We start from the raw sequence: 26,197 nt of genomic DNA on the forward strand, positions 1-26,197 counted from the left end.
GTTGTGGGGCCTGACCTGGGTAATGAGTACCAGCTGCCTACCTTCACTGGTAGCTGCATTCTTCTGAGCTTTGGTGGGTGTGTGATCTGTACTTGAACTCACGTCGGATGAGATGCTTGAGCTGCCTTTGCCTGCAAAGGGAGAAAGAGGTGGAGAGGGTGGGAGGGAGAGAGAGCAAACATGAGTATCAACAGCAAAATGGAAAGACCTTCTATATCAGAACCTGGAACAATTCCAGGAAGCTTTAAACTAAGCTTAAAGCAGCTGATGTTCATTTTGAACACACTGGGGTAGGAGTTAACTGTATTATAATTTATAGCATGTGCAACTTTATGTGTACTAAGGCTGCAAATAGCCTCCTGTGTCACAGGGCCTTTCGTTATGTATTTGCTAAGCTCCATTGTAAATGAAAAGTTTGTGATTAACAACAGTAGGAGAACTTTCATAACCCGTTTTCTCATTCAAATACCTCTAACACAGATCAGGACAAATGGACACTGATCCTCACCAGCACAAAAAGTTAGATTAAAAAATGTGTTAAATGAGTTTAGGTTTCTGTTTTATGTGTTCACATCACGTTTTCAAGTCACTTGTGAAAATGAAAGCAAGGTATCTACTGTTTCCTCCTACACCATGCTCACTGATTGATGTAATACACCATTTTAAAACTAAGTTCTACAGTTGCTGTTTTTCACGTTTCATTTTTTAACTACAAATCAGAACCAATAGATATTTCTTCTCTTATTTTCTTTCATAAGACTTTTTCCTGCACTTCCTACATCAATGCCCTCAGATCTACATGCAAGATGTCAAACCAGGCAGAAGTTACCAACAGAAGAAATCCAATACAAAGGAAAAAAAACAGATAGACACCACAGAAGAGCAGAGGAGGCTAAAACAAAGTTGTCTTTTTGTTTACCTGTGAGGATCTAAGAATTAGTCACTTCCGTTTCCCTTCACTCACTCTATTCAATCTCAGTAACTACTAACAGGGAATACACTCTGCGCCGCAGCAGGAACCAGACTAACCACCCAATCAGCAACGCGTGAGATAATTTGAGAGAGGAAACGTAATGAATACTGTTACATTTTAAGAAGTGTTCTATCCCCACAAACACTGAATCACTGAGTCCGTTAAGAGCTATGTTAGTTTTTGGACCAAAATTAGGCTGTATGCAGAAAGCTAGCTGACACCATGTTTCTGTCACGTGAGTAAACCTATAATCATAGGAATGTTAGTAAGAGACTTTTCTGATCTGTTATTTCAATCAAGCATTCCTTGGGGTTCTGGGTTACAGTATGCCTGGTTTTCATAACATTTAGATGTAAGGAGGAGGTCTGCTTTTTCAAGGTGCCACAACAGAACAAGGATTTACGTTTTAATGGGAAACGACTGGAGAATGTGCAAACGTAGGTTGCTTCACAACCAAGGTACTGCCACTTAATCCGTCAGCCAGCCCTAGAGAATCATTCTCCACATAAAGTTGCTTAGGTTAACACGCTCAAATCTGAGATTATTGTGGAGTGAAAGGATATTAAAAAGGCCAGAAGGAAGTAAAAAAAAAAAAAAAAAAAAAGGCTAAGGCTAGTAGTAGGGTGGGGTGAAGAGAAAAATAGTGTGTTTTCAGTGATTCACTAACTGCTTTTTACATTCCTTTGAAGAGTTAAGCAAACCCAAGAAGCAATGCCTTTAGAATATCACTTCAGTTGCTCTCAAGCTGTGACATGAGTTGGAATAATTGACTGTAGTCTTTATAGAAATGACTGCTCCAAAATAGCTCTCTGGCTAAGGCAACTAGGATTGTCATAGAAGAAAGGTAGATAAGAAAAGAGAAGAATAAATGTGAGATGCTCTTTCCCAGGAAAAAGCCAGAGAACCTGGAACACCTGCAATAGCTTATAATCAAATTGTTAATGACAAGAAAGGTATTTAGATGGTATTGCCACTGCCAGCAACTCCTCATGCTACCAAGCATTGCAACTGCAGAGGCAGAAAATAAACTTCCATGGAGTATCAGCACTCCTTAAAAAATTAATAGAAAGAAAAAAAAAAAGTTAAAAAAAGAAAAAAAGATCAACTGGAAAATATTATTTCCTCAAAGCAAGCAAACAGGATTTCCTTTAAAAATAAAAAGTCTTTTTAGAGGAAAAAGGAAGTCAGTGATACCAAACAACAGCAGAGTTGTTAGCTGGTCATCTGTGGCATAGGTTGTTTTCAGAAAGTGAATGCTTTCGGTGGCTACATACCTCCTCTATTAACATCAATAACATTTATATTTATGCTACATACAAGCAAGCCTCCAAGAGCACAACAGAAGTATTTTATCCACTCTAGGATCCTGATCACCAGTACATCCAATAGCAACATATTACTTAAAACTGCACACTTCTGTGGAAAATGAAATGCCAGATTCAAGTCTAGGGATTTACCATGTAAATCTACCTGAACTTTAAAACATTTTAACTCCTTGCAAGACGTTAAAACTAGAAATTACAAAAAAAAAAACACCATAGTGGTTACTGCTTTGGTTGGATACCGCTTCTTCCTGCATTTATGCTGTTAATGTTTTATGATACTGGTAGAGTCTTCTCTTACTATATATAGACCCAAAACAAATCTTTCTCATTGTCTAGTCTGAAACTCTCCATTCAGGTGCAGGGGGGAAGCAGGAGATACTTTCTAGCAAATTTTCAATGTGTTTTAAAGAGACTAGCAGACGTTACATCTATTCTTTTAGTGGAAAGCAAAGCCATTCACTTCTCACAGGCTAGATTTGGCTACTGCAGACTCATGTACACATGCAAGACCTAACATGTAAGAGCATTTAAGTATTGTCTGAACAACTTAGGTTTGATAATGGGAGACAGTGCACCTTCAGCAGTTTCATGGACGAATGGTTGATAGACCAAGAGGTTGCTGCCATTCAGCGGGGCCTCATCAGGCTGAGAAAAATGGGGTGATAAGGATCTCAGGAAGTTACTTCAACAGAAGGAAATGCCAAGTCTCGCATATGGGGAGGAATAACCCCATGCACCAGTGCATGCTGAGGACTGATCAGATAGAAAGTGTCTTGACAGAGAAAGACCTGGCAATCCAGTTAGATACCAAGTTGAACACGAGCCACCAATGGGCCCTTTTGGCAAAGAAGGCCAACAGTACCATGGCCTGCATTAGGAAGAATGCAGCCGCAGGCTGAGGGAGGTGATCCTTCCCCACCTCTGCTCAGCACTGGCAAAATGTATCTGTAGAGTTGGGCCCACTTCTGGGCTCCTTAGTACAGGATACGTAGGGACATACCGAAGAGATTCCAGAGAAGGACCATGAAGATGAAGGGACTGGAGCATCTCTCCTAAGTGGAAAGGTTGAGAGAGCTGGGACTGTTCAGCCTGGAGAAGAGTAGGCTAGAGGGAATCTTACCAATGTATACCTGAAGGAACAGTGTGAAGAAGAGGGAGCCAAACTCTTCAGTGGTGCCCAGTGACAGGACAAGAGGCAATGGGCAAGAATCAAAACATAAGAAATTACATTTAAACATAAGATTTATTTACTTATTTATTTATTTTACTGTGATGATGGTCAAACACTGGAATAAGTTGCATAGAGAGGCTGTGGAGTCTCCATCCTTGGAGATGCTTAAAGCCCAAATGGACATGGGCCATGAACAGCTTCTTTTAGGTGACCCTGCTTTGAGCACAGAGGTTGAACCAGATGATCCAAGGGTCTCTTCCCACTTTAGAAATTGCATAATTTTATAATTCGGGCACCTCTGTGAAGACAGTGTTTTGTAGACCAGTAAGCTGTGGTAATCATCCCATGATTTCAGCCCTTCTATGAAAATTCATTATACAAACACCTTTCCAACTGACTACATCAGTTTTTACCACATCTTCATGTTTTACCTTTAATAGTAGCAACTTAATAGTAAAGTACTGCATCTTATCATGCAACTCACTACAAACTTAGATATCCAGCAAATACATACTCAATATAGCTGCAAAAACGGTTTGCAAAGATGTTGCCTTTTTTTCTCAAACAGCTAATCTTAATCAAACCCTTGAAGAAAGATCTGCAGGCAGTTGCATTATTAATGAACAACAGCAAAAGTAGTAGCTACCTTCTATAATCCTTAACATATACTAAGTTAAACCTAAACTAAACAGACATGAAAGAAAGTAGGCCTATCATCCAGGGTTCATTCTCTGAAAACAACATCAAGAAGGGTCTGTAGCAACAGGGAAGATTTCAATTCAAATGTTTTAAACAGAAGTTCCGTGTTAGAGGAGGCACCATCTAGCCCTCAAGTCAGAAAGTACCTGACTCAGGAGAGAAGCCTTTTGCCATGCCATATTTAATGCCTACATACTACTTACAGTAAGCATGTTGCAAGGCAAAGAAAAGAGGCAAATTATGATTCAGTATATAAGACTGGTGCTGCCAAACATTCAGCAAGTAGCATGAATTCCCAGGTCTCTCACACTCACCTGAGCTCATCTGAGGCTGGGTTCTTCTGCAGTGCTTTTTTCAGGGTGTTATCTGCCTAATGCCATGTAAATTCAAAGACTGTTGATTTCCCTAACGCCATAGGAAAACATGAGGTGTAGCATAACATTGGTTATCAGAGATCATTTCACCTCTCCAATTTAAAAAAGTGCACTAATGAAGTCATACCAAGTAAATATAACCTGACAGGGGTTCTAGCACAACGACCAGTGGAAGGACCAAACAGAGGGCAATATTGTGAAGATTACAGAAGTGATGACGCTATTTCATCCTTTGTTTAAACAAATTAAAGGCTTGCCAAATGGTTCCCTAGCATGACTTGCGACTGTCTAGAGTTTCCTTCATGTGTTCAACAGTTTTTTTATTTGAAAGCCAGAAGTTGCAATCCAAAAGAAAGCAAACTGCACTATGGCAGTAGATAGATATGGTAGAAGACAATTTTCCTACAACAAAATTCACACAAGGAGTGGAGGTAGCATGACTTCACCACACCTGCAAAGAATCACACAGCTACACAGTTGCAATTCAAATCATATCTCTGACCTGCTTCTGAAGAAGCAAGTGTATGGATATTTTTTTTCCGTATACTAGTGCCAAAGTCTTACAACAGTCGTAAGAACAAGATTCCAGCCATCTAACCTAGTATGCTATTTCCTACACATTTTATTTTCATCCTGCTGGAAAGAAAATTAGAATAAGGCAATCATATAACAGATACTTCCCTTGAACATTGTCTCTGCCTCCAGCTCTTTGTAACCCAAGGAATTTTTTTAGTCATAGATGTCTTTGTACTCAATAGCCCTATAGCCCTGTTAAATCTGCCTGGTCTCTTTTTGAGTTACAACCATTAAAATAATATCTTCCATTTTCTTTTTTTCACAGATGGCTATACTCACTAAAACATTAGTTTTTTTTGTTTTATAAAAGCATTCACACCTTCAGTTTTGCTATCAGAACAGAATAAATACGTACATTAATAAAAGAGATTCTATAGACTATCCAACGAAACATTATTAGAAGGTTATGCATGGAACTGGGTGCTCTTACTCCATAGTTCAGTACTGCTGAAAAAAAGCAATAGCTTTTCCCTGCAGCTTGTATAGCTAGTTATATTTTTTTTTCCAAAAGCGTATACTGATTGGAACTCCAAACACCTCTATCAACTTATTCCTTATTGTCAAAAACTTGCAAGACAGAAGTAAGACTAGACATACACAAGGCATCTTAGCAAAATGGAAGCATTTGATAAACACTGGGAAGGAAAGAGCATGAACTGGTGAAAAGCAAACTTTGGATTCTGCCAGTCACACTGTCATGGTTTGAAGTGGGGGGGAGGTCCGGGTGGCAGAAGCTGCCCATCACACCGGACTCCCATCCCCCTGGGGGCTTGAGCCAATCAGCGCCTCTGCGAATTGCCCTATTTACGTCAGGATAAAGGAACCAGAAAGGTGTGCCGGTGCCCAGGAGCGAGGAGAAGGGAGGGGGGCACAGCCCCCGCTCCCAGCGCCCCCCACTTCTACAGCCCGGCCGGGCGGCGGCCTGTGCCGGGCTGGGGCCATCCGCTGGGAATGGCCCCGACGGAGCCACTTGGGGAACTCGGGGAGAGCCCCGCTCCCGGGGTGCCCACCGGGCCGAGTTCACCCAGAAAAGACTGAGATCTGAGACAAACGGCCACACAGATCATCCAGGTCAGAGAAGATGGAACAGAACGTGTGCCGCAGCTGAGTCCTCCTTGCAAGTGACTCCTTTGCAACCAGCCCTCGGTGGAGCAAGCAGAGACCCACTCGCAGCCCATGGAGGACCCACGTCGCGGAGAGATGCCAGAGCCTGAGCACGGTAGGCATCTACAGTCCGTGGGACGACCCCTGCGGATGGGGAGGTGCTTTGTTAAAGGAGATGCCTGAGCCTGAGACTATTGTGAATTGTGGGCACAGGTCAAGGGGCATTTACGCATCTAAGTCTGTATGGAGACGCATTTAAGGTCGATATGACGACCCAACGCGGGAGCGCATTTAAAGTCTGTATGATGACCCACGCCAGAGCGAGTGGCTACAGCTCCCTAAGAACCCGAGACTGGTAAAGCCTGCACTTGGGGCAATCTGTTGGGGAAGGATTGCCTCCCAGCGGGTAGGACCTCACGCTTTCGCTGTGAATAGGGGATCCACTGGAGCAAGGGACAATGGTGTAAGGACTCCTTCTCCTTTAAGAGAAGCGGCAGTAACAACATGGAATGAACTGACCTGCACTCCCCCATTCCCTGCCCCCTGCGCCGCTGGGGGGAGGAGGTAGAGCCAGGAAGAGAAGGCAAAAGGGGGGGGAGTGGTGTTGATTTTAAGTTCTGGCCTTGTTTTCATGTTATCCTCTCAAGTAACCGTTTTTGTGTGCTTTTCTCTTTGTAGGTAGCTGTTAATAAATAGTTTTGCTTTAAGAAAACAGCCTCTTTTGCCCGGGACCGTGGTTGGTGGGTGCTCCTCTGTTCCTGTCTCGATCCTCAGCTCTTTTATTACGTTTTTCTCCTCTCCACGTTACTGGAGTGGGAGAGCTGCGTGGGGTTTAGTTGCCGGATCGGCCTAAACCGCGACACACACTCACTGCTGAAAAGTGTCAAAGACATCACAAGTCAGTCAGGACAGAAGCAATGCAATTTAAACTTAACCTGGAAAATACAGTCTATAAACATTTTCAGAAGCACATATGCAAAGCCTGTCCTATTACAAACAGTGTTTCTGACTGTATGTCACCTCTTCTGTTGCATTTTCTTATTTTACTCATTGCTGCTGCACATCCAGCCAGCACAGAGGCTGTGTGAATTAGGTGACGCAAGTCATAAAATACACGAAGCCCACTGAACTATGTGATAGATGAAGGGATGTCCTGGAAGTGAGTCCCTTTCACTCTGCTCTGGAATAGTTTTACTAGCTTTTTTTTGCAGTGCTTTTGCTCTTGGATTCTGATGTATGGGCAGTTTTGTGCTGTGTTTTACATGCTCTTCTAAGACCTCATACAAACAGGCAGACTTCTTCTATGCCACCCTGGACAATAACAGCAGTATTACTCTTGACATCAAGTTTTAATCTAATGACACCTGCTTTCAGCAAGCAGTGACAATTGCCTCAGGAGCTAAATGGGCAATAGGGCCAAATCCACTGTTTGCCATTCTGAAGTGAAACATTAGACAAAATGCCAAAACAGAAAAACAAAACATAATAATTCAGAAAAAAAAAAAAAGAGTAAAAAGCAGTAAAGTCCAGAATAATAAGAGCCATTAATCTTTTTAGTTGTCCAAAAGAATTATATTGAAATGACTTTGATGTAAAGAAGTCTGAAAAAATTGTTTATTTAAGCCATCAATTCCTACACAAATGACATTAGTCAAATTCAACTTCTCAACATGAAAGGGCATACGCATAAGGCTTTTCTACCAGATGATCATTACTTTCCCTTTTATATCTTCAGACAAGATTTTTTTTTAATCAAGTACATGCCAACTACATCAAAAAGAGATCCAGAAAAAAAAAAATCAATCCAAACCTCAAAGCATCAGAGATCATGCAAGAGGAAAGAAAAATCTCTTTTCCTTCTCCTGTTTCCACGACACACATTACTCTGGTCCAAGTCTCCAAAACCTCAAACGTATCTCTTTACAATCTGCACCTCCAGAGACCGCAGACTCCTAGTATGTTTTTAAGTATCCCCATGGAAATCAGCAGCCCACTGTGATACTTAGGCTTTGAGGACATATGGCATCCTTTAAAGATGCAATATATCAATTCATTTACCCAAAGTAAAAGCAAAGTTGGACTACACACTTTAGACAATTGTTCTCCTTGGACTTTGCATTTCTACCAATGGAAATTATATGTCATAAAAGTGGTTTCCGTTTATTAACTCTTAACTGCTGAGCCAACTACCACTGATGTAACATTGAAGTTACCTACCTACAAGCATTGTCACTCATTGCTTTCAGGATGGGTTTTATGTTAATTTACAAATCCACATTGTCCTTCTGCCCTAGAATCTTCAAAGTAGAGCTCTGACGGGATTTTTTAAATTTTTTTTTCCCCCAAAATCAAACTAAAACGTGTGCCAACATAACAAACACAGAGGCTTCTAATTTCATTCCACCCAGCATTTGTCAGGATGTGATAAAACAAACAGTAATCTGCACAAACTGCAGCCCGAGGAAAGGAAATAAGTGGAATGTTTCACAGGAAGCATACTGAAGATTGAAGAGTTTGCAGAGATGTGGTAGCACTGGCACTTTGGGACAATATTTCTCAAAAATTTTAAGAATGCAATTTCTACAAGAATTTTTACATTATTTTTTATTTTTAAATCGTAACTCCGACTTCCAAGATCGCTTAATTTGGCAGTGAAATTTGGCATAACTTAGCTATGAAATAGCATACTTAATTCTACAGCATTTCTGTTTTAAGCTAAATCTCAACTCAGGCCAGTTCGACCTTTGCCGTTGTTCTTCCAGTCACCACCCCCCTCACCTTTCCAAGTCTCACAGCATGTGATACCACAACATCTCCTGCAAACGCCAACAGAACATAACCAGTATATTAAGTATCTCTTGTAAAGACTCAGTCACCTTATTCATTTTTAATATCCTTCAGGAATTTGTAGCGTGTGCATGTGCCTGTGCTCCTCCCTGCGAGGGGCGGCCGGGGCTGACCAGTGCCAGACACAGCCATTCCAGCTGCTCCAGCAGCCCCACCGCAGGGCACCGCGGAGACCCTCAGCCACCGGCGGGCACCGCGAGTCAGCAAAGCCTCAAGATATACTCTCTTAGTATCACCTTTCTTGATCAACGCCACAATGAGATTCAACGAGCCACTGTCAAGGCGAAGCTGTAATAATAAGCTTAATTCTGAGGTTGACATGACTACGGAAGTTCTGCAGCTCATAAGCCGCAACGATTTATCCACCATAGTGTGAAAGGCTTGAAAAAACTTACATAAAAATGCATGGGTGAGACTGAATTTTTCAGAACCATTTAGCAGAAGAATTTTTATTGCTAGTGAGGCAAGGCTATTCAGAAAGGCTGGAATAAAAGTGTAAAGCTTGTACGATTGTTCACACAGACACAGATTCTACCTGCTGCGCCATGCTGGAAGCCTACTGAGGTGACAGTTGTGATATCCTTAACCCACATTTTGGTGCCAAATAACTCACTATGATTTCAGAATGGCTAAAGACTTTATTTAATGAAGCCTTCAAATTGACTTATCTAACCTGATGATTAAAAAGGGGCAGGGCACATATCTTAGTTTTCTCACGCAACCTGTCTCACTCCTGTACTTTTGCCCCCGCCCATGTAACAGTTGATATTGATCCTTTTTCTAGAGAATTTTAACTCTTAACTGACAAAGCTTGTTAACCAAGTGCTGCTAAATGGGACTACTAAAGTCACCATCATTTTTGAAGATAGTACATCTCTGCTTAGAAAAGCATTTCACAATACGGAGTGATGAACAGCACATACCACGTCTGAGTTTATAAAGAAGTAATAATCAGCCATAAACTACTCTAGTAGAAGGCCTCTCTGTGAAACCTACTAAGCAGCCCACATGCCAAAAGGTAATGATAATTTGCAGACAAACTTTGCACCCACTCCAAGCGTTATGCTCTACATTTCAAACACTAGTAAAAACCCAGGAACAATTTGGTCTAGGAGGTAAGTATTATTTAAATAACGCTACCTGAGAAGGAAAGAATGCAAGTACGTTTCTTACTTCAACTCAAAGTAAGAAAACAAGATAAGAAATCTAAAACATCTTCTTTTTACTACTTAACAGAACTAGCTTGTCTCATGACTGAGTCTTAAAATTCTACCTTTCACTGAAATGGCTTAGCCTGTACTCTGAAACCAGTTCTTACTCCATAGCCTTCTACTTTGCCAGAGAAACAGGGAAGTAAAACTTTGGCCTTCCTACCAATCACAGAATTTTCTGAGAAACTCTTACATTCATTCCATACTGGGGTTTTCATTACAAATTGTCTTCCAATCACCAACATATTTTAAGAGAGGTATTTACTCAAGATACGCTGCTCTAAAGTTTGGTTAGAAACAATGCTTTCTTAGTATATACTACCTAACTTTAACTCTGCTATTTTAATCTAACAGCTGAAAATAATTATTAAACCAATACAAGAAATTAATCAACACAATTCAGTCAGAACAAAACAAAATCCTTTTTTCGGCTTTATACTGTCTCTGAGAATGTCACTTCATTGCCAAGTTCTCCACCAATGGCTGCTTCAGAGTTATTTTTCTCGAACTCTACTGTAATTTAAACAAAATTATAATTCTTTCTATTTAGAAAAGGCAATGGCTATTCAGTTCAACACGAAACATAAATTGGTAGAGACTTCATTCGCACATTACCACATGAGACATGCCAGTGGGTGGAGGTAGCCTAAGAGGATAAACTCCAGTACAGATTCTGAAGTGGCTGCAGAACCTACCATTGCACTGGAACGCATTAGGCATTTGATATAGCTCTGATTTTCATTAGATAGTAACATACTGTTCAGAAGTCCAAAATCAAAACCACTAAATATATATTTGTCTTCCACGATACTACTATTAACACTTAAAATCTGTATTTAGATTTTCACAACCAGTCGCAGCATTTAAATAAAAAAGTTTAATATTAAACTTGCATTATCAATTTTACTGCTCGTTTCACTTAAAGCACAAAAGTTACGATATTCTCTGATAATTTTCATCCATTTATTAGAACTGCATCCAATGCATGCGCTAAAACGCAAAGTGCCTATTAGTGCTGCATGAACAGATGCCCTACGTTCACAGTCAGAAGTAGTTGTGGATGTTCTGGCATCAAGGCCCAGCCATCCTGCTTACACAGCTTATAAGACATCATCAATCTCACAGATGGAGTTTTAATCAGCACTTAAAGATGTAAGTACAGGGCACGCAGAAACTTTTCTTGAATTCAGTGTTTAGTCCCCAGTCATTCCTCATCTTTCCATGCAAAAGAAAGTCTAAAAGCAAAGTTATTCAGTCAGTCTAGCTGCACAACTCCACTTGCTCATCTGTGAGAAGGTTCCAAACCAAGTTGTGGTCCTAATCCACTTCCCAGCTCTCAACTCTTTTTCCATAACTGACTTTTATCCCTTCTACTGAAATCTTACTACACCTTACTCTATTAACTTCACCAGATCTTTCCCTGGCTGGCTAAGCTTCCACTGGTCCCAGCTCTTAGCCTCCCTTGTGGACTTCGTTCTTAGCATGACTAGTTCGCAGAACAACCTTGGGAAAGGTTGACAAGTGAAGGCAAATTCTCCAACTTACCCAAACTAGCACAGCAGCAGCAGCACAGAGCTTGAAGGCAAATCAGTATGACACCTGTCAAGCCTGACCAGAGTCTGGATTTTTATGGAAGTCTTTCTACTGAAATAGGAGGTTCTGCATGTGCTTAAGTCACGTCTCCTATGGTATCAGTATTCCCACGGCCTACTTTTGATGCTATTATCTGAAATCTAACAAAGTTCAGGTACCATGCTGAAAATATTCACACAGAAGTTTCTACTGAAGATGTTTTACTTTCCTGGTCTGATATTAAATTGGCACAATCAGATTGTGCAGATATGATTGCAGATATGATTAAAAAAGTAATTCCATTTTCCTCTAACTTAGTCCTGAGCTGGATCAGAAAACTAAACAGATCCTTCCTATAACTGCATGACTGCTAAATCAGGTCCAGTGGAAGCAGAAGGAACCCACAGCTGGAGATGGCTGCCGCAGCAGTGCTAGGGGAGCAGCTCTTTTGGCATAGTATATAGTAACACCACAATAACCAACGCCACAATAGCCCCCAAATTTTCAGTTTGAATGTTGACAGCTGGTTAATTCAGAATTAACAGTAAAGAGGTGAGGAAGTGAAATACCTTTATCAGGACAGCATACAAACGAAGTATTCTGGTACCAGTGTATGCTGTGAAAAGCAATGCAAAAATCTTTCACATCACAATACAGATCTGAAAGCCTCAGACGACTTTTTTAAGTAAAGAACAAAGCAATCTGACAGCTAAGGAAAAACAGACAAGGATCACTTTACTCCTTTAGATAAGCACAGTCACTTCCAGCTTTTCTTCACTGATGGATACAGGGAGGGGAAGAGGGGGAAAGGGAAGTGACTGACTCAAGGATGCAAGTAAAAGGAGACTTTGAAAAGTTGAGGTATTATGAAAACTAAATAAAACAGATTTGTGAAAAAGGCATACAGTGATACAAAGTGGTATCTTAAAGGCAATTAAAAGGAGATAATCTGCACGCTTGAGAAATGTCTATATCTTTTCTGTTGATCATCAAATTTGGCAAAGTTACAAGCAACGTACTAGCAGGTTCACAAACCAAACGCATCAGCACACCTAACTGATTTAAAAACAATTAAAAGTACAAAAGAAGCTGAGCATACAGAAGAAAACTGAATCAAACTAAGGCCTCACACTACATTTGACAGTCAACTTTGAGTTTCAGAGAATTCAGCAAAAAAGGAGGAAGAAATCTATAGAAGCTCTAACACTGCATTACCCACAGATGTCTGGCAGTGTAAGAAAGTAACATGAAAAAAAGCTAACCCCAAAGCAAAAAAAAACCAATACCTGCCTGATTTTTTTTAAAAACCTCCACAGTTTTAACATATCATTTCATTATAATAGAAATTATTCCATTATTCCTACTGAAAACTCTCTGTGGTTTCAATTGCATAACTTAATCTTCTTCTGGTCTTAACTCCATACAGAGACTGTGCACACTACAATTCCATGCTGCAGGCATTGCCTGAACACTGGGAATAGACGCTTATCCAAAACAATACAGAGGCTCATCTATCCCCAGAATATGAGCAGGATAGTAGTTCTCCATAGAAACAATGGGGCTTTCAGTGCCCATTCAGCATTTTTGTTTCTTCTGCAGCATTATCTATATTTCAGCTGTCTTCCACATAAACCTTCCTTTCATAAAACATGGAAGCCTGGCATGGAAACTCTCAGAAGTGTTAAATATAAATGTATCAGCCACAAGACATTAGAATTTCTTCATGTATTTTGAGTATGGCGTACTCCAAGGTATCCCAACAGACTAGCAACAAAAAGACAACAGACAGTTTTTGCCTGCCCTACAACCTTCACTGGGACACTGTTATAAATAACCCACACAGGTACTCAGTGGGGGAGGGACACATTAAGGCAAAAAGGAAGGTAGAAGGTATCTACCCTGTTGATTAATCAGTAATTGACTTTGAAATTTTTTTTCATTCTCACTATTTAGTAGTATGTGTGTCACTGGTATAAAGATTGTTTGGGTTTAGTTTGAGGATAAAAAAAGATCCCTTCTGAAGTATATCTGTGAAACTCAGATTTAACTGAGCAATTCTGAAAGAATTTCACAATGGCTATGCTTTCAAAAGCGTTTTATGCAATAGCTTTGTGAAAAGGCATGCTTCAGTCCTCTTTCTTTCCTGCAGCACAGACAATAACTCTGTTCTTAGGTATGATAAATCATGTTTGTAGTATTCAGTATTGGCACCTCATTAGAGAAAAAAAAACATTGAAACTAGGGTATGCCTGCAGCAGAAGTAAAGACAGCAAAAATAACAGGACAGCCACTCATAGCCAGAGCCAAGATAAGGAGCTGGAAGAAGGGCAGGGACAGCAACTGCTTAACCTTCGTTTAGCACGAGAGTACCTCATGCTGTTCAACTTAAATGCAAGAAGTCGAGGCTGGTTAAAGACAAAACCAGGAAAGATAATGAGAAATACATTAGGTCTCTAAAAATCACAAGAGCCTTTGGCAAACGTGTAGAGTTGCCAGGACACTAGAAGCCAAAGGGGTTCGCCACGTTTATATACAGCGGGTTCGTTTGTGACCGTGACAAATGACAGTCCGAACTATCTCTAGCTCAGGTTATTCTTGTCCGGATGGTTTCTGGGAACCAAAAAGCATATAACAGGAGAAAGTTACTACTGTTACGGCCTGGAAGGCAACGTTAGCTCAGTCTATTCATGCCTGTCCCCTTCCTTTGGGCATCTCTCCACCTGCCCACAGCCCAGGACCCCATTTCAACCCCCCAGGACATTCAGCCCCTACCCCAGTGACACCACAGCAGGGCTGGTCTCCAGCTCCCTACTGCCTTGCTCTGTACGACACTGATTCTTGCAAATGTTCATTTATTAATGCTAAGTGTTTCTCTGACCCAACTCACCACCTGTAGAGAAGGCGGGACAAAGGAAGATCTGATGCTTGCATTAATATCCTGTCATTTGACACCAGATCTTCACCAGACTTACTGCAATGTCATAGGAGCACTCTGAAACACCCAGTGTAACCTCAGTAAATCATTTCTGCTTCTTGACCCCACTGTAATACATATGTTTTAATTAAGCAGTACTGGTAAAAACTAACAAGAGCCACAACAATGAAGTATTAAAAAATATTCTCTAAAAAGACACAACAAAAAACATTGTTAAGCTTTTTAATAATTGGGGGAGCTGTTAAAAGTTCAGAAGGCATATAAAGTGGTACAATTCCTCATAGCAATGTAATGGCAATCAGTACAAAAGAAACAGTTCATTATCTCAAAAAAATGCTGTCAAGAATCGAAGGGTTGGTAACACGGAGATGAAACCAGAAATCCAAACGGGGCTGTCAACTGGTCTGAGGCTAATGGAAAACACAGACCAGACTCTGTGGTCAACAGGCTAGGGTCCAAGTGCACTATCTGTGAGCTCCTCCTGGTTCTCTCCTTGCATAAACTTCCACTCAATTACTCATTTTAATGTTTTTTGCATCATTCTGAAACTGACTACGCTACCTATGTAGTGCAATGAAGGGAGATGGCCCAACTGGCTTTATTCAAGGGTTAGCACCTTATTCCTTGTGACTTGGAAAGATGTGACCTGATGAACCGAATGAAATTAAACAGACTCCAGAACAGCAGCCTTTATGGCAGACCTGTTAGGCCAGAGTATCCAAGCATAAGTGAATACTTTTGTCATTGAACAAAATACAGTGCAACTTTTTCCAGTTCTTTCCGTCTCTCTGGTTAGCTTCATTTCACTGAAAGCAGTCATCACTGCTAACTCACTTCTGTGAGAGCTACTCCAACTCCTTGACCACAGTCTGTCTGACAAGAAACAATGCAATTTTCAAGTGTGGAGTACAGATGTCTGACAATTTAGCCATTTGAAATGTATTTCTCATCATCCTGCATTTGCTCCAACCTGTCTGAGGATTTCTAGCAACTAAGTTTAATAAAATTTACAATGATGTTAGTAAGTTTTTGCTAGCAGACAGAGCAAGGCTGGGCTTTTGTATGCAGAAGTAGAGCATGAAGCAGAGAAGTTATGTCCTGGGAATTGATGACAGTTGTGCATTTCCTTTCACTCCCTCCTTTTTGAAAAATCTTATCTAGTGCCATTTGGCACCTTTCTTACCTAAGCACTTCCTTAGCTAGTAAGGATCCACTTTGGTAGTTGTAGGCAATAGCAAGCTGCATTTGATCTCCAGGGAAGCATACAGTTTACATGAGCCAGAGGGAAGCACCTGCATCTCTCTGGTCTTAATATGCCCATGGCTACATAGCAGATCAAAACATAGCTGATGTCAAAGACACAGGTGCAGGAAGCTTGCTCCAGTGTTCATTTCCACAATATCCTTTTAAAAGGACAGCTTATCCTTTGCTAACTACACTTAGGAGAGCTGCTAACTGCTCACACAATAGGTTTTTTTTCTACATGTTTTAACTAAATGCCACTATAAAATTACAGTTTGAGAAATGCTGTATGTCACACCAAGAACCTGACTTACTCCTTTTTAAATTTAGTCTTCAGAAACCATCTGCAGGAGCAATACTGCCTGTCCAACCCAGTTAGAAGTTTTGTTGATATTTCATTCTCCACCATGCTATTCAGTGCTACGTTCAGTGAAAAGTCCATGAGCTTTAACTAACCCATTGCTCTAACACAGAAGGGGTCTTCAGAAGGTTTTAAGATACTCTTTTAACAGTTCATTAGTACGTAATGCAAAATATAATTGAGTTGAAATGCAAAAATAATTCCATGTATCAAGGAATAATTGCCAATGGGACATGTATTAGTACTGAAACACAAGCACCCATTTACTAAAGCTGACTTCTTCAAAACTATACAACATACTGAAGCAGCAATTCCTCAAACATTATCTGAGTACTTCCTTAGGTTTTCTTTAATGAAGGTAAGGAGCACCCAAGGCTAATGTTTTTCTAAACATATGTACAAGCCCTACAGCAGCAGGATGACCACCACAGTCCTGCACCAGCCTGGAACAATCAAGCCCACTAACTCTGTCCAGGGAGCACACTGAGTACCCAGACCAGGTCCCAGCGCAGCAGCAGCAGCAGATGTTACTATTACTCTCCCTTCTGCTGTTGCCTCACTTGCACCAGTGGTGAGTAATACTGGCAAACACAAGCAGAGCAGATGATTCTTGCACAGTATGTGCCTCAGTGCAAAAATTGCTTCATTAGCTCAAGCCAGCTCCAGCAGCATTTTAAACCAAACAGGCTGATTTTCCCACTTGAGCCAATAATTGCATGTCCATCTTAAATGCACTACCAGAGGACCTGAGAGAAGGCAAGAATGCTTAAAGTCATCCATTCCTGTTTTTTTTTCATTGAAAACAAACAGTAAGAGTCTGTAGGGGAAGGAAGGGGAAGTGAAGAATATAAGAGAAACTTATCCTATGCCGATGTCAGAAAACAAGTAGGAATATATGTAAAATGTTGGGTAGCATGATATAAACAATGTTTTCAGAAAAAAAATAAACCCAAAAAAACCTATGCTTCAAACAGTGTTGAATAGACATTTGTACTAATGGAACGATCATACTGTATCTCTGAAATAAATCAATATCTACCAAAAGGATGTCACCATAGGAAAATAACTGAGAAGAGTTTTAGACAGTAACACCACCACTGTTTTTTTTTCTAGAAAGGTTCACTCTGCAACTGTTTTACTAGGTACAGCACACAAGATATGGCATATCTAGTAATTCATAGCAAACCAAAGCATAAATGCTATTTGAACATCCATGCTGACTTGAAAACTCAGCGAGGGACTTCGTTTCTGCATATAAATGCACACCCACCGATGAATACAATCAATAAGAAATGTAATAGCAATTTCATTTTTAAGATCACTTCAGAAACGGAAGTCATACAATGCAACAACTGCACCAGTATTACTTCTTTGAAATTCATGATTTGTATTTCAGATGTCAGAGCACACCTCAGCAAGCTTTCTCACTGGTTACTTCTTAAGGCTTGATGCTGCTTGACCTTTTCCTTTGTAATACTGCACACTTGTTGAAGTGAAAAACAGTATAATTTGAGCCACAGTAGTAAAATCCAGCTTCAGAAAGCATCACCATAAAACCTGAAGCTGTAAAGACAGGCATCTGTTAATGACAATCATCTTTGGTAAATAAGTCCACTCACAACTGACTGAATAAGTTTTTAATCTAATATCTAAAGCATTTTGAAACATACACAACTGTTGAAGACCCTTTGCCAAAGTGGTTTTGGCACACATAGGAAAAGATGGATACTGAGTATGCGTCCACTGGATTGGGTCAGACAAAAAGGTCGATTCGTCTCCGAGTTCTGGCTGACAACGCCAGACAGCAGACGCCTTTTTGGCACAGTTATCCTATCTGAGGAAAAGCACACCTCTCTCCGAAAGGACTCCTATCACACCCTTGTCATTTTCTTTTACCTTGAAACCACGTAACAACTATTAGTAAACATCAGTTTGAAAAGGAATTGTTTTTGAAGACTCCATTACGTAAAGCTCGATCTGTCACCAGGGTGACCTTTCACTATGTAAAAGCATCCCTATTTCAGAGGGATAAATCTCAGCCTCAGCTTTCATTACCCTACTCTACTGACTTACGATAGCGCAGACTAACCTTCCTTGAGCATTTTGGCAGTCTCCCCTGCCAAAATAGGCACCACTGATAAAAAACATCTTACAGGAAGAACTCACATCATTTGCACTGTTCATTTAAAAAAAAAAAAAAAAAAAATCAACACAGTGAAAACAGTCCCCAGACACTACTTCACACAAAAGGGAGGTTGATTCCGATTCATTCATGGTTTACTGTACCCATCCTGTCTGTTGGTCCACCGAAATCAACCAACCGAACAGCTCTTTCTTCAATTTCATTTTTCTTCTTCAAAAACAGCTCTTAGCCTTCAATTGCAGCTACTCCTTAGTGACATTCACAGGCCACGGGCACTTACCCAAGGTGACCTACAAGCTCATGAAATCTCTGCAAAGCTACCTCTCCCCCTTTGAGTATCTCAGCTGAAGTCATCCTTGACTTCAGGAATCTGCCAGTAGGTAGGCAAATATCTATTAAGTCAACTAGTATTAAATGTTATTTGTTTGCTTAAATCTATCTTTCTATATCCATCTGACTCATTCAACACACAAGACAACAAGCTCTGGAGGACTGGAATTTTACTCTACTGCTGCAGTCCAGCAGAAGAAACCAAACAACTCAACCCAAACAACATTTAAATTCTGAAAGAGCCCAGGGAAACCTTTTTCTTCTGCTGCTGGCAAGGGAAAGCAGTTAATTGTTTAATTTTGACTGAAAAGAGCAGCAGAGAATAAAAACCTCTCTGCAAACTGATCCAATACCCATCACAGTGGGTAAAACAAACTGCCAAGTGACACATAACAGGATCCCTACAAAGGAATGCAGGGTCGTGGTACACGCTATCTTCCATAATGATTTATTCCTTTAAAAAAGTTGTAAAAATCAGGGGATAAAGTAGGTGGTCATGTCACTCTCTTCATCTAACAAGTCTGCACTGATACAGTGCACTGAACTGGACCGACTTTCACAACACCATTGTCAAAATCCACAAAAGTATCGATAACTGACGGATGACTGAGCTGCGTGCTTGCAAATGGCTACTTACTATTTCTCCTGCACAGGCAGGAGAAAGAGATTCAGTTCACTGAAAACTTTACAAAACTGCATATAAGCTTGTTTACTCCCTATTTATTCATCCCCTTTCAGTCTCTGTTCGAACTGGAAGAACACCCTCTGGAGAACACGATCCCAAGGGTGCATCAGGTTTCTCATCAAAACTGACTGCTCGGTCAGAGTTTGCCTGTGGACAATGTTTTAGTTACATCATGCTGGAATTTGGCAACAGTCCTAGCATTTAATTAAACAGCTGTTTTTTGAAGCAAAGCCACCATGAGACACAGAGACCTGATGATGTGCCTCATAACAGCTCTTTCCCTACGGCCCAGTACTGACTTTGTGAGCAGTCCTGTTCTACCAGGCAAGTAACATTTCAGATCACTGGGCACCTATAATCAGGCAAAAGGGGGTGGTCTAGACCCAGGAGTGCAAAGCCACTCACATTTTCCAAGAACGGTGAAAATCATAGTTGACTGACTTAAGGCAAATGAAAGCTATACAGCCAACATTTGGAAGAGATGGTCCAAGTCGTTCCCGATTGCCTTCTCCTGTGGGAAAAGATCCACAGAGTTGCCTTGCCACCATATTTCCCTAGACACTTACAAATGTAAGGCCCAACAGGAAGATAACAAAATAGCAAGCATGACCATCAGAACATTTTAGGCATTTTTACCTAGAAAGTGACTTTTCCCCCATGTTACAGAGAAAGGCCAGCACCATTGTAACAGTTTAAAGACCTCTTGCTTTACATAGAATCCCGACCCCTGCTGCCAAGACTGGAAGATAACTTCAAAAGTTCATTCCTGTGATCAAGAATTACAACTTCTAATTTCAGCCTTTTTTTTTTCCTATGACTGATTTATATCCCTCTGAACTTTTGTAGAGGAACCAAGGATGGCTCCCAAGAAGCACAGACAGAGTAAGCGCATCCACCCAGAACATCTGTTCTACCTCTGGGAAATAAGACCAGTTTCTAGTTTCACGGTCCTGAACATAACAGTCTTAAAGGAAGTCTACATGGAAGGTAGAGTTCCCACTTCCTCCATGCACTCTAATAGCAATGTCCTACACATGTTCTGGTTTAAATCAACATTGCCATTCTGGCCCTTTAAACAGGATCTTTTCAACAGGTTCTAGTATTCTTTTATCGAAAACAGTTTCCCTGAAGTACAGTAGCCTTTCCCCTGCCTCCAGCTATACACCATGCCATGCTGATAATCCATGGTCAGTTTAGACTCAAGCAATACACTCTTGATCCCTCTTCTTAGCTTCCTCCAATCAATGAGACGCCCGCTAAAAAGTTTGCTGCAATGGTCATCTCCCTGCACTACTTGGCATTTTGCACTGCTGAGTTCATGCCGCATCTACTTTTCCACTCCACAAAGTTCTTTCACTGTAGTATGGTATGGTCCTTTTGCAGCAGGGATGTTTCCCATCGTGATTCACAGAACGCTGGAGCTTATAGAATCATAGAATGGTTAGGGTTGGAAGGGACCTCAAAGATCATCTAGTTCCAACCACCCTGCCGTGGGCAGGGAAACCATCCACTACACCAGGTTGCCCAAAGCCTCATCCAACCTGGCTTTGAACATTTCCAGTGATGGGACATCCACAACTTCTCTGGGATACCTGTTTCAGTGCCTCACCACCCTCTGAGTGAAAAATTTCTTCCTTATATCTAATGTAAATCTCCCCTCTTTCAGTTTAAATCCACTGCCCCTTGTCCTATCACTACACGCCCTTGTAAAAAGTCCCTCTCCAGCTTTCCTGTAGGCCCCCTTTAAGTACTGGAAGGCTGCTAGAAGATCACCCCAGAGCCTTCTCTTCTCCAGGCTGAACAGCCCCAACTCTCTCAGCCTGTCTTCATAGCAGAGGTGCTCCAGCCCTCAGATCATCTTCATGGCCCTCCTCTGGACCCGCTCCAGAAGCTCCATATCCTTCTTGTGTTGGGGACTCCAGAGCTGAATGCAGTATTCCAGGTAGGGTCTCACGAGAGCAGAGTAGAGCAGCAGAATCACCTCCCTCAACCCGCTGGCCACGCTTCTTTTAATGCGGCCCAGGATTCGGTTGGCTTTCTGGGCTGCCAGTGCACATTGCTGGCTCATGTTGAGCTTCTCATCTACCAGCACTCCCAAGTCCTTTTCCTCAGGGCTGCTCTCAATAGTCCTAGTTAACTAGCTTACCTAGTTCCAAGTCAATAATGAAAACGTCAGTCGCATCAGGTCTCTGAAGGAACAGCACTAAAAACCTCTCCATTGTGGTAACTCCTTCCTGAAGGCAACATACTACACTCTTCACATCAGCCAAGCTTTTGTTCACTCAAAGTCTCATGTCAATCCCCATATTTTTTCAAGAGGAAGCTGTCTCAGAGGATTTAATTAAATCCACATAGGCAAGGCTAATGCAGTAGATGTAATCAATTGTCTTACATTTCAACTAGAAACAATCCACCTTTGCCAAGATAGCATCTCCTGTCTGAGTTCACATTTAACTCTTGTGCTTCATCTCTCACTTTCAAAAACGCACAGAATTAGAGAAGATGAAAATCAGGCCAACTACCTGAATCAGTTATTTCCCATTGAGTACTTCATTTCTCCCTTCTCCACTCAAATCACCACCATCTGCTCCCCAACCTGAGACACCACCAGAAAACTGCTGTGGTACATTTTTGAGAGGTTTTTTTTGCAGTTGTTACCCTATAGTAAAAGGATCTTTGGCCCTCTACAGCAGAGGATTACCATCCCAGGCAGGAAGGAGATTCTGAAAGAGGGCTGAAGGGTTACATAGACAAACTGTGTGTGAATTTTGCTTCCTTAATCCCTTGAAAGGCCTGCGACAGGCGGGATTTGCACAGGCTGGCCTCACTACTTGAGAAAATTTGGATTACAACGGCAGTAGTACTTGCATGTTCAGAGGCTAATCACGGAATCACAGAATGTTAGGGATTGGAAGGGACCTCAAAGGATCATCTAGTCCAATCCTCCTGCCGGAGCAGGACCACCTAGATCAGATCACACAAGAACGTGTCCAGGCGGGTTTTGAACATCTCCAGAGAAGGAGGCTCCACAACCTCTCTGGGCAGCCTGTTCCAGTGTTCTGTTACCCTTACTGGGAAGAAGTTCTTCCTCATGTTTAAGCGGAACCTCCTATGTTCCAGCTTATATCCATTTCCCCTTGTCCTAGCATTGGATGGCACTGAGAAGAGCCTGGCTCCATCCTCACGACAGTCATCCTTTACATATTTATAAACATTAATGAGGTCCCCCCTCAGTCTCCTCTTCTCCAAGCTAAAGAGACACAGCTCCCTCAGCCTTTCCTCATAAGGGAGATGCTCCACACCCTTAATCATCTTTGTGGCCCTGCGCTGGACTCTCTCAAGCAGTTCCTTGTCCTTCTTGAACTGAGGGACCCACAACTGGACACAATATACCAGATGTGGCCTCACCAGGGCAGAGGAGAGGGGGAGGAGAACCTCTCTCGACCTACTAACCACACCCCTTCTAATATACCCCAGGATGCCATTGGCCTTCTTGGCCACAAGGGCACATTGCTGGCTCATGGTCATCCTGCTGTCCACCAGGACCCCCAGGTCCCTTTCCCCTGTGCTGCTCCCCAACAGTTCAGTCCCCAACTTGTACTAGCACATGGGGTTGTTCTTACCCAAATGCAAGACTCTACACTTGCCCTTGTTGTATTTCATTAAATTTCTCCCCGTCCAACTCTCCAGCCTGTCCAGGTCTCTCTGAATGGCAGCACAGCCTTCTGGTGTGTCAGCCACTCCTCCCAGTTTAGTGTCATCAGCAAACTTGCTGACCATGCACTCTATCCCCTCATCCAAGTCATCGATGAATATGTTGAACAATACTGGTCCCAGTACTGCCCCTTGAGGGACTCCACTGGATACAGGCCTCCAACTGGACTCAGTCCCATTGACCACTACTCTCTGGCTTCTATCCTTCAGCCAGTTCACAATCCACCTCACTATCCGATCCTCCAGACCACACTTCCTCAGTTTAGCTGTGAGGATGCCGTGGGAGACTGGGTCAAATGCTTTACTGAAGTCAAGATAGACCACATCCACTGCTCTACCATCATCCACCCACTGGGTGATGTCCTCATAAAAGGCCATCAGGTTTGTCAAGCACGACTTCCCCTTAGTGAAGCCATGCTGACTGCCCCTAATGACCCTCTTATCCTTGTTATGCCTAGAGACAGCACTAAGGATAAGTTGTTCCATTATCTTTCCAGGGATGGAGGTGAGGCTGACCGGTCTATAGTTACCTGGGTCTTCCTTCTTGCCCTTTTTGAAGACAGGAGTGACATTTGCTCTCCTCCAGTCTTCAGGCACCTCTCCCGTTCCCCACGATTTAGCAAAGATGATGGAGAGTGGCCTGGCAATGACATCCGCCAGCTCCCTCAGCACCGGCGGGTGCATCCCATCAGGACCCATGGATTCATGGATGGCCAGGTCCCTAACCAAGTTCCCATCAACCAAGGTAGACTCCTCCTCTATCCTGACTTCCTCAGGAGCCCCAGGGTTCCAGGGCTCATCAGGATAGCCTCCAGCAGTATAGACTGAGGCAAAGAAGGCATTCACTAACTCTGTCTTCTTCTTATCCTCTGTCACCAGGGCACCCTCCTCATTCACCAGTGGGCTTACATTGCCTCTAGTGTTAGTCTTATCTGCAATGTATTTGAAGAAGCCCTTTCTGTTGTCCTTGACCTTTCTTGCAAGGTTTAATTCCAAGGAGGTCTTAGCTTTCCTAGCTGACTCCCTACATCCTTTGACAGCAGACCTATATTCCTCCCAAGTGGCCTGCCCCTCCTTCCATGATCTGTACACTCTCTTTTTCCACTTGAATTTGTCCAACAGTTCCCCATTTAACAATGGGGGTCTCTTGGTACCCTTTCTTGACTTCCTACCTGTTGGGATGCGTTGTCCCTGGAGATAGGTTTTCAAGGACTACTGGTAGTACGGGAAAAGGAAATAACTCTGAAAGGCAGTAACCCTGCAGGTACTGGCCAGTAGAAAAGACACTGTCCTTTGGAAGAGACAGTCCCTTTCTGAAGTAAGTATTAAACATCAACAACCTAAGACAGAGCTTCCTTTCACTAAAGAACTAAAACTGATGTAGGTTTGGTTTTGATATAATTTTACACTAAAATTCAGCTTGACAAAAAGAAAAGTTTGAAAATATAACCCAGCAGCATCGTGTTCAACATAATGACAATCATTAAAGCATTACAAAAACCGTACAGCTTCCTATCTGTGGACTGTCAATCATTAAACTTTCTTTAATGGCGTTTGGAGAGAAAAAGAAGAGTAAGACACTGAATATGTGACAGACACATTCAAAGGGCTCCTGTCCCTTTACCAAAGGTTGGGGATTCTTGTATTGCAATCTAACAAAACAAACAAACAAGCCTAACAGTTGTCACCAAGAACACAAGGTCAAGTGAAGACTCATAGGGCTCATGTACAGTCAAACTCCATAAAAATGAACCTGAACTTCTAAGGTAGTTGACTGATTCATACTTGCACATGTAAAAATTGAAAGCTAAGCACCCACAAAACCAAACACACACAAACCAACATATAAATCAATAACAGCAATAATAGAATCATAGAATCATAGAATGGTTAGGGTTGGAAGAGACCTTAAAGATCATCTAGTTCCAACCCCCCTGCCATGGGCAGGGAAACCCTCCACTACACCAGGTTGCCCAAAGCCTCATCCAACCTGGCCGTGAAATAATAATAATAACACCTGCAGCTAAAATAATTGAAATGCTATGGCCTTCTACGACAAAGCTGCAGCGCTGGTTGACATGGGTAAAGCAACGGATGTCATTTTCCTGGACTTGTGCAAGGCGTTTGACACTGTCCCACACGACATCTTTGTCTCTAAAATGGAGAGACACGGATTTGACAGATGGACCACTCGGTGGATAAAGAACTGGCTGGATGATTGCTCTCAAAGAGTTGCGGTTAATGGTGCGATGTCTACATGGAGACCAGTGTCAAGTGGTGTTCCTCAGGGGTCTGTTCTGGGTCCAGTGCTGTTCAACATCTTTGTCAGCAACATGGATGACGGCATTGAGTGCACCCTCAGCAAGTTTGCCAACGACACCAAGCTGTGAGGTGCCGTGGACTCACTTGAGAGAAGAGATGCCATCCAGAGGGACCTTGATAGGCTTGAGAAATGGGCCAGTGCAAACTGCATGAGCTTCAACAAGTCAAAATGCAAGGTCCTTCACCTGGGTCGGGCCAATTCTAGGCACAAATACAAACTGGGCACAGAGTGGGTTGAGAGTAGCCCTGAAGAGAAGGATTTGGGGGTGTTTATAGATGAGAAGCTCAACATGAGCCGACAGTGCACTCATGCGGCCCAGAAGGCCAACCGCATCATAGAATCATACAATGGTTAGAGTTGGAAGGGACCTCAAAGATCATCTAGATCCAACCCCCCTGCCATGGGCAAGGAAATCCTCCACTATACCAGATTGCCCAAAGCCTCATCCAACCTGGCATCCTGGGATGTATCAAGAGAAGTGTGGTCAGCAGGTCAAGAGAGGTGATTCTCTCGCTTTGCTCTTGTGAGACCCCACCTCGAATACTGCATCCAGTTCTGGTGTCCCCACCATAAGAGAGACATAGATCTGTTGGAGCGTGTTCAGAGGAGGGC

General features: G+C 42.1%; 1 protein-coding gene across 2 annotated transcripts in view; it reads right to left on the reverse strand.

Moving 5' to 3' along the window:
- Nucleotides 1–26,197, reverse strand: part of FBXL7 (F-box and leucine rich repeat protein 7) — a 233,424-nt gene that overhangs the window by 154,103 nt on the left and 53,124 nt on the right. Inside the window, exons 3-4 of one of the 2 annotated variants that reach the window (XM_086609037.1) lie at nucleotides 1,675–1,688; nucleotides 42–131 (exon numbers count right to left, since the gene is read on the reverse strand). In XM_086609037.1, coding sequence (XP_086465163.1) covers nucleotides 42–131; nucleotides 1,675–1,688 — 104 coding nt within the window. Of the gene's footprint in view, nucleotides 1–41; nucleotides 132–1,674; nucleotides 1,689–6,741; nucleotides 6,758–26,197 lie in introns of those variants that run through there. The other variant, XM_086609038.1, reaches the window with a different exon arrangement.

This window comes from Tauraco erythrolophus, chromosome 3 (genome assembly GCF_009769465.1).
Source record: "Tauraco erythrolophus isolate bTauEry1 chromosome 3, bTauEry1.pri, whole genome shotgun sequence".
Taxonomy (NCBI): domain Eukaryota; kingdom Metazoa; phylum Chordata; class Aves; order Musophagiformes; family Musophagidae; genus Tauraco; species Tauraco erythrolophus.